This window comes from Lactuca saligna, chromosome 3, assembly GCF_052625555.1.
Source record: "Lactuca saligna cultivar CGN05327 chromosome 3, ASM5262555v1, whole genome shotgun sequence".
NCBI lineage: Eukaryota > Viridiplantae > Streptophyta > Magnoliopsida > Asterales > Asteraceae > Lactuca > Lactuca saligna.
The window spans coordinates 17,039,912-17,049,877 of NC_136419.1; the positions used below are offsets into that span (position 1 = coordinate 17,039,912).

At 27.9% G+C, this 9,966-nt stretch overlaps 1 protein-coding gene and 1 long non-coding RNA gene across 2 annotated transcripts; both read right to left on the minus strand.

The window, feature by feature from the left end:
* Window positions 1–535: 535 nt before the first annotated feature.
* LOC145033425 (uncharacterized) lies at window positions 536–3,077 on the minus strand. The gene is made up of 2 exons (XR_013677539.1): window positions 2,372–3,077; window positions 536–825 (listed from the first exon to the last, which is right to left on the minus strand). It is a non-coding gene; the product is annotated as an uncharacterized LOC145033425 (long non-coding RNA).
* A 1,769-nt stretch (window positions 3,078–4,846) lies between these two features.
* TRN2 (Tetraspanin family protein) lies at window positions 4,847–6,273 on the minus strand. Its single transcript, XM_078983043.1, has 2 exons — window positions 5,625–6,273; window positions 4,847–5,297 (listed from the first exon to the last, which is right to left on the minus strand). Exons 1-2 carry the CDS (start codon window positions 6,120–6,122, stop codon window positions 4,986–4,988), a joined length of 810 nt encoding a protein of 269 aa, XP_078839169.1. The 5' UTR covers window positions 6,123–6,273; the 3' UTR covers window positions 4,847–4,985.
* Window positions 6,274–9,966: the final 3,693 nt, after the last annotated feature.

Consider the following 9,966-nt stretch of genomic DNA (forward strand, 5'->3'; position numbering starts at 1 on the left):
CACCAAATATAAACAAAAAAGAAAATCTGATACGTGCAATGCATGAGGCTTATCACTAGTTATGGTTTGAATGTAAACATTATATTTATACAAAAAAAAATGGTTTTTAAATATAAAAAAAATATTTAAATGATTTCAAATATAAAAAATTAATTATATGGTTTCAAATGAAAAATGATCAATATTAATACAAAAATAGAAAAATGATGTTCAATTTGGAACAACAAATGGAGTCTCAAAATTGAAAAAAAAAAAAAAAAAAAAAAAAAAAAACATGCATGATGCCAACTCAACAACTCATTACCAAATAGCTATGATATCATATCACATCACAAAAGATTGAGACATCGATAATTAACCGAATTGACCGATCAAATAGTTAACATTGTAAAAAATTAAAAAAAACTTAGTAACTAAACTGAAAAAATAAAATAAATACAAGTCAAATTTGATTTTTTATAAAAGCATAATAACTTTTATGCAATTTACCCGTTAAACAATGCCAATAAAACTCATACAAATGATACTAGTATAGTTGTATATGACTAACAGATCATTTCTATTAAATATATGTAACTCAAAGTCTCAATTAAGCATAATAAGCATAGTACTTTATTTTTTAAGAGGAGAAAAGGAGGGGAGGGGTTGTGGGGTGTTGGCCCATACATACATCCAACTGAAAGTATTCAAGGTTTAGATTGGTCCAAAACACATCATTTCATGGGACATGCATGTACACTTGTCTAATCACTTATCATCAAGGTAGGTACCCATGTGTTTAAGCCTTTAGATAAGAACAGAAAGCAGTCACCCAATGACTTGCACCTTCACACAATAAAATGAAATTAATTACATTTGGTAAATTAATTAATAAAAAAGAACAGGTTCATGCAAGTGCAATGTCCCATTCCACTTGTGTTTGGGATGGGGAGATGGGATCACAATTCACTTTGCTTTCAAGCATGGAACCAAAATAATGTGGTCATGGTCATGGTGGCGAGAGCCACAACTTCAGGGGGTCCCATGTCAAAACTTCATTCTTGTGGACTTGTTCTACCACTTTTGGTAATAAAAGTTTTTAATTTATAAGTAAATTACACGAAGTCTCCCAAAATGTATATTTAAGTCTATATTTTTTTCAAAAATTAAATTCAACCGTTGCATCTGGACATAAAAAAAAAAAAAACTATTTTGTTATTAATATTTTTTTTTAATTTTTTTTATTTGGTTTATCATCTTCAATTTTTATTTTTCAAAATCTCTATCAACTCACTCCTTCCCTTCAATTTTCCCGGTTTTCTTTCGTCTCTATAATTAATAGAAAGCTCCACACCTCCAATAAATATCCCCACATAAGTCACCGACAACTCTTCCACCTACATCATCAACAAAAAAAACCTCCCATAACACTCCACGCAAAACAACGACAAATAGAGCTCCACCTCATTAAGGTTCTAGACTTGTATCACAACCTCGGATTCACCATCGATTCTCCTCCACTTAAGTCAACTCAGAATCGTTCTCTCACACACCATGTACAACCTCCTGTACCCATCTAATGCCGAAACTACCGGTCAAACTCCAATTGACGGTGGAGTTTGACGGTGGAGTTTGACGGTGGCGACACATAACGGAAACAGAGATTACGAGTTCTGAAACCCAAACTGAAAATCCATCATAGGCAAATTTACCAGACTGCAAACCATCAACACCACCCCTAATTCTACAAGGTTCATAGGTATAATTTTAAAATCTAGGGAGAGCATGTAACGCCTGTGTTTCTAGACTAAGCATTACTATAATGCTATAATAGTTAGGCTCAACAATTATAACCTATTTTGAAGTAATAAAGAAAAATTATTTGAATATTATGTTAATTATGTGATTTATGTGCATTATACTTATTTATAAGATATAATAAGATAAGAATAATAATAAGCGTCAAAAATAAAATTTTAAATACACCCATTATATATATATATATATATATATATATATATATATATATAATATATATATATTAATAACGAATTATCAAATTAAAGTTTTTATTATTTTAAAGTTATTTTATTTAAATATGCCTCGATTATTAATATTTCAAATAAAATCTTTGATTTTTTGGAATAATAAAAATATGTCGATGGTTCAAACAATTTATGTAAAATTTAATAAAATTTGCTATTAATTAATAATAACTCCATTTGTGTGAATTAATAAAGGTAAAAGACGCTTTGTGTCTATATGTAAGCTAGTAAGAAAGCTATATGTCACGTAGTTATATGTCAGCTAGTATTAGCTAGTAATTAGGAAACAATTTGAAGCAATAAAAGTTCACCGGAGAAAAATATAACATTAATCCGGTCATGTGTACCTTATAGTGGTTCGAGTATCTCCATAATTTCAACGACTCTCTCTACAAAAATCCGATCTTCATCATCCTTTTACAATTATAACATCATCGGCATTTTCAACTCACCGGGATGGACAGTAACATGTAGCAGCGGTGGAGGAAATGAAGCTTTAACATATAAATCACTAGATCTTAATCACGATATCTTAACGATATTCCATCGGAAAGTCGATCTAAAACTCGACATCATTGGTCAATTGAAATTGCATATCGGAACATCGATCATGATGTAAATTACAGATCTCGCAGCTCATAGTTGGCCTCGTTGGTCAGAAGAGGAGGAGGTGGAACAAATCCGACATCTTCGTTCATCGGAACTCACAGACTTGCCATCACCGCTCACCACCGCTCTTCGGTGCTAGTTGTATGGTATCGTCGTTGCTCGTCGGTGCTAGTAATTCTGGCCCACCTATTGTCTGTGGAATTGCGGTCGTCAACGATTTACCGACAGAAATCACGTATCTTGAGGTGTAGGAGGACGAACGTAGTGGTGGTTTTGAAACATAGATATGTGAATCACAATTCCGGACGTCGACAAAGGTTCCGATTTGGATTCCGGCGAGGCAGTGGTGAGACGGAGATCGACGACAAGAGGCTGTTGATGGTAGAATGAAGGTGGTAAGGTAGAGGTAGATGTTTTTGTGAATAATGAGTGATTGAATCATATCTAGTTGTTTCTAAAATCTGATTATTTATTTTATTTTTGAAAGAGAATATTTGATTATTTGATTATCAAAGTAGGATAAAAATTGATTGTTATTTACATTGATGCTATTTTGTTTTAACAATTGGTTAACCAAAATGCATTTTTTGAATATTTATACGCGTTTATTAGAAAAATGATAAATACATTCTTACTTATAAGCTTAAGAAAGTGGTTCTTACTAATACGATCAAACGAATAATATAATTTTATTAAAGCTATAAACACTAAATACAATTAACAGTTTATATATATATATATAAGAGGGAAGGGTTATATATGGAAAATAAACAATTAGAGCAACACATGTTGGAATCAATGAAAGCATGACAACACATCATTTTGGAATAACTACATAAATAACTTTCATAATAGATTGTTTATGAATAAAGAAATGGACACGTGTCACTTGATTATTGGTTCCAGCATATGTTGTCCTAATTGTTCATTTTCCATTGAACCTACTATATATATATATATATATATATATATATATATATATATATATATATATATATATATATATATATATATATATATATATATATATATATATATATATATTTCACTTTCGGTGCTCTCCTCAAATCACGTTACTTTTTAGTTTCTTGTTTCACTTTTTAATTTTCCTTTTTAACTACGTTAAGTCACTAAGTCACTTAGCTCGATGCAAGTTCCACTTAATCCTTACTTTGAAAAACTATAGTGAGTAACTTAACCCTTACTCTGAAAAACCGTAGTAGTTCTTTTTTACTGTATAGGTATATATACAACGGTTTTATTGATATTTTGAAAAAAAAAATAGTAATGTGGAGATTCAATCTAGTCATGTATTTCTATTTGTTGTTAAAATGCTTCAACCTACCAGCATAGGAAAAATATGTCTAATCATAAATTATTATAAACCGAATAGTGATAATAATAAATGTTTATATATATTTATACATATATTCATAATAATGAATGATTATACATATACGTCTGTTCAGAAAGTAATTAATCATATATGATTATGGTGGTTGGTGGCGGATGAAATAGTGATGGCAAAGGTGGTGATATTGTAGAGATGTCCGACGCGCCAGTTTGGATCGGTTGGTGGTTGAGGTGGTTTTGGTGTTAGTGTTGGTGGTGGTTGTGGGTGGGAAAAAAAGTAACGAATGCGGAATGCTACATAAATCATTTATTAATATAATTATTCCGCAGTGTTGATATGGTGAAGTGTTAGAGCAATATAACTAGAGTTAGGATCACAAAATCTTTTTTTTTTTTTTTTGGAATTTCAATGAACCAACCTGCAATTACATAATAATATCAATTTTTATTTACAACTTGGTCTCGTTTTGTAGTTTTTTAGCATATACATTCACCTAATTTTCATTTTCAGTGATTATTACATAAGTTTTTGGTAATTAGATATCATAATATTTTTTAAGACATCCGTTTAGATAATGCATAAATATTGTTTTTTTATGTGTGTTTTTGTTTTTGGGATTTTTTAATATATGTCATTAATTGAAATAATAGTTATAAAAAATATTATCATAATTAAATATGATAATCATTAATTATGTACAATATTATCATAATTAAATGTAGAATATATTAATCATAAAAAAATATTATTTATAATTAATATTTATTACATTTAATTATGATAATATTTCTTATAATTAATACTTCAATTAACGCTTCTAAAGGTATATATAATTTATATTTTGATAATTTGATCACGATTAAAACAAACCCGTCGTAAATAGATTCAAACCTCAAAGATAGTAATTCACACTCGATACGATCATAAAATTGCACTAAGAATACATGCATCACCATGTTCCGCAAGTTAAGTTGAGTCTTGGTTTCTTGATTAATAAGTTACGTGTAACCCTGCTTATACTTGCGAAAGAGATCTTCTGTTTTCGCATTCCTAAAAGCACAACACCCAATCACATAAACACATATCAAAGCCACAAGGGTTATGATCAAAATTATGTTTGCTCTCCTCCATTCTTTCTTTAAATTCTCAAGCAACCCTGCCTTGCATGAATCACAAGCATAGCAAAGCCCTGTCTGCTCGTTGCTCCAGTTCAAGCAATCCATATCAGCTGCATTATTGATGGGACTTATCCAATATGTCGGATTCACAAAAGTATACCCACATTGTGTTGGAGGCTTACAACATCCAGACTGTTTAAAAGAAAAAAAGTTAAAAAGATAAAAAGAAAAGTTAAAACTTATTGATGAGACCTTTTTCACACTTATATATTCTTAGGAAAACCATTTCTCACTTATTCCCATCCCATTTTCATGCCTCTTACTCTATCCTCATGATTACCTTATACGCACATACTTAAAAACATGTAACACACTACCATGTCATGTTCGAAAAAAAATATATTTACTTTTAGTTACAAACTTAAAGCATTTAAACGATAAAACTGAAGAACATCGATGAAAGTATGTTTAAACTATTCTAATTAAGAAAAGTAAATAGCGTATGAGTTAGCATAGAACCTGTAATGGAGTAAGGTGGGAATTGAAGAAATCCTGAGCCATACGATAAGTTTGATTCAGTTCAGCACATAAAGTAGTGGAACTTAGACAAGTTCTAATCCTATCCCATTTGTAATGGCTTCTAACTCTTCTTTTGAGAAATCCTGAGTAATCATCAAGCCTGTATTCCAAGAAAGATCGGCTTGGCTCAGGATGACCTGAACCTCTGATGGTTACCATATACACGAAAACCACCAAACATGTGAGCAAGATGATGAGAACAAGCATGGCAATGAGATAGAACACGAGGAGCCATGAGATTCGCCAGAATCCTCCAATGAAGCCGGCTATGGCGACAACCAAGATCAAGATACCTAAAATTATAACAGGCCATTGTAGGATCTGGACACAAGTGTTATCTGCCTCCGTTGATAGCCAGATCCCGGCTCCTATGATTGGGATCGAGAGCAACATGGCGATGAAGTTAATGCCTCCAATGACATTGTTGCTCATAGCCATGTTTGATGAAGATGGTTAACACTATCAAATGGGTTGTTTTGGATGACAAACTTTTCTGTTTTGGTTCTTTACCTTGGATGAATGAAAGGTACTAAAGCAATGAATTAACGGGTTGTGTTTGAAAAGGGTTCTTGAGCTTTTGACACGGTTTCTCATGACTTTAATTCCACTTTTGAAAAAGTGAAGAAAATACGTTGATTGGGTTTGAAAAATTGGTGGTTGGCAGGATGGGATCAAATTACCATATGACCCTGATCATACCAACTAGCAAATGGACAAAAAATATTATGTACAGGAAAATGAAATATAATTAATGTTAAATTTAGTTTTGAAGATCATATTTTGGGAACATAAATTTAAATAGATACCTAAAAACATGCATCTAAAAGGTTCACGAGTTTAGTTTAAAATTATATAAATGACTTGGTTTATGAGAACCTCCAAATAATACTTTAGTGATCTATATATAAAAGAAAATGATTTATATTTTATATTAATATTGCTTTTTAAAAATCGGACTTTAAGAACTTATATATCTAAGTTTGTTTAGTCCAACCTACTTGTTAATTGTACCATCTATCATGAATCCATGATCTAAGTTAATTTGAACAAAATGTCATGTTTTATGAAATGGGGAAAGCTATATATATTCATTTTGGAGTTTAAAAAAATATATTTTTAAAATGCAAAATAAATAATGTTTTTAGAATTGTTTTTTTAAATATTATTTTCATCATTTATATTATCCAAATAAATAAATAAATTACTGATTTTTTTAAAATATACATTAAATATTCTAATAAAATATAATATTATAAATATTCGAATCGAATTTTTAAAATGTTAAAATATTCAAGTAGAATATTAAATCACAAATATTAAAAAAAAATCTAATAGAATATTAAAATATTCTAAAAAATCTAATAACTATAATAAAATATTAGAATATTTTTACATATTTATTAGTTTAGTAGAATATTCTAACATTATAAAATTTCAATTTAATTACTTATAGTGTAATATTTTATTAAAAATTTTCATGTATATTTCACAAAAAAAAAAACCATAACTTTTTTTATTTCATTTTATTTTATTTTGGATAAATTAAATAACGAAAATAATTTTTTTTTTTTTGGATTTTCCCTTTTGTTTTGCATTTTACATTTTTTTATCTCTAAGATGAATGGGTTAGAATCGCATCCTATTTCTTATAAAATTAACATGGTTTCAAATGATCTTCTAATATATATATATATATATATATATATATATATATATATATATATATATAAATTTGATCAAGTGAGAACATAAAAATAAGCGAGGATTGTGATGACAAATCTTTGTTGTGGGATTGAATAAATATATATCGAAGATTTGATTTTATTTATCATCGATATTCACGAGATAATATGGTGTTTTAGTAATTATTATTGATAATTTGTGACAAAGGTTAGAAGGTTTAGAGGTTAAAATGAGAAAAGAAAGTGTGTGTCATCTAGTATTCCCCCTTCCTCATCTTTCTCTCTCTACTACTTATTCTCTAAGTGGCTAGTGGGTTTTTTTTTCCACCCATTTTGTTTTTTAGCCATATTTTTTTTTCTTTGAAAAAAAAATCTAAAAAACGAAAGTTTAAGATTTTAAATCTCTACAAATGAGCATGATAATGAAAATTTGAAAAAAAAAATCTTTTTTATTTTTTAATTTTTATAAAAAAAGCTAGTAAAAAATCTCTAAAAATTATGAAAATTTTTACGAAATACTTCTACTCATTATACTAATGATTTTGTAAAAAGAGTTTTTTAAAAATAAGTTTTTGAATTATTTATTTTTAATTTTAAGAAATATTACTTTTTTGAAAAAATGTTGAATATAATACGATCCAAAATGTGATAACTTAAAATACTTATAATTCAAAAATAACTTTTAAATCAACTTGTTTGTGATCCTCAATTTGTTATGATAAAAAATATTTAGATATAAATATTTTTTTAATTTTTAATTATATATTTTATGATTCAAAATATATAATTCATAAACTTTTTTTTGAGAAAAAACTTCATTTGATTAAATATATTATTGATCCAAAATCATATAATTCAAAAATGATATGATCCAAAATACTATTATTTAAAATATTTTAATCCAAAAATAATACGATTCAAAAATATTATGATCCTTAATATTTTTATAATTTATAACTTTTATAACTGTTAAAAATTAAAAACTCAAACCAATATTTAGTTTAAAAAAACCAAAACACTAGAATTTCAAGTATGTAGTAAAGACGTTAAAAAATGATATATATATATATATGAAAAAAGAAAAAGTTTTAAATTTTTTTTAGAAAAAAAATGAAAAGAACAAAGAAAAAAAACAGCAAAAAAATAAAACAAAATTCGAGTTATATATGTTAATGATGTTCTTTATTTTTTAAAGAAAAAAATAAAAAAAAATGACTAATATCATAAAATCCCTTAAATTTCCATGAAATATTCAGTTTTACCATTTTTCATATTATAGGTTATTTTAAAGTTTAAATAGAAAGCTTGCATATATTTTTGCATTCTTCTCCTTTTAATAGATTACCATATTAGTAGAGGGTTAAGTATACACTTAGGCGTTCCATATGAGATCCCACATGTTAATAGATGGTTACCAAGTTAGTAGAGTGTTAGCTAAGTCTAAATACGTTTGTAAACATATTTAAGTGTATAATTTGTCTATGTATTTTTTAAAATGTTATATGTATAATAAACGGTGCTTTATTTTATAAAAAAAAAACATATAAAAACTTATTTATATATACGGTTTATACATGGTAAAAATGTATTTATATAATTTAGAAACATATTTACATATTTATATGTTTTAAAAACATATTTATACGTATTTATATATGCTTATACATTAAAAAAAACATAGTTATATGTATTTATATGTTTTTAAAATGTATAAATCCATATAAAAATGTAAATTATACATTTAAATACGTACTTATAATTATTTCATTAATAATAATAATAATAATATTCAAAATCTATCATCAATATACATTATATATTAAACTTCATGATGAAAGACACCATCAATTCTGCAGCCTAGTGTAACGCCGCTTCGGTTCTTGCTGGATGGCGCTAGGAGGTTTCGAGTTCAAGTTCTCCCGCTGCCTACTTTCCTCATATATGTCTAACTTTTAAAAAAAAAATTAAGGGAAATCCATCTCAGCTCATATGTGGCTCATGTCACCCCATTCGGTGCAATGTGGCACACCACGTGTATAATTAATTGGTTACTAATGGTGTATTCTGTAAAAAGGGCAAGAATGCAAAAATCTATATAACTTTTTGGCTTTAATGAATCTAAAATATGCAAAAGGGTAAAACCTAATATTTAATGAAAACTTAAGGGCTTTAATGACATTAACCCATAAAAAACCACATGACGTTCCATAAATGTTCGTCGTACGTGATTAAATTCTCGAGTTCATATTAAGTATCACGAACGTGGGTCGCATGTGAACGCGTCAGTGTGACTCCCATGTATTTGGTTTTCTATTTGTGTTCTTGACGAAATGGATGGTAAAGAATTGTCCTCGGAGTCCTCACTGTTTTTTCATCGTAACCGGACCTATATATATATATATATATATATATATATATATATATATATATATATATATATATATATATATATATATATATATATATATATATAAAAGATCCAACTCAAAATTTGATAAGAACCACGATAACAAATCTGAACCAGTAATCCGAGAAATGAGTTGCTAATATTCATCTGATCCTTTTTTATTTTCTGTATATTATGGAATAGCATAAAATTT

Bases quoted from the DNA above. Each gene is read 5' to 3' on its own strand.
- TRN2 (XM_078983043.1), bottom strand. From the start codon at position 6,122: ATGGCTATGAGCAACAATGTCATTGGAGGCATTAACTTCATCGCCATG. The intron at 5,298-5,624 runs GTTCTATGCTAA...TCTTTTAAACAG, and splicing joins CCCACCTTACTCCATTACAG to TCTGGATGTTGTAAGCCTCC.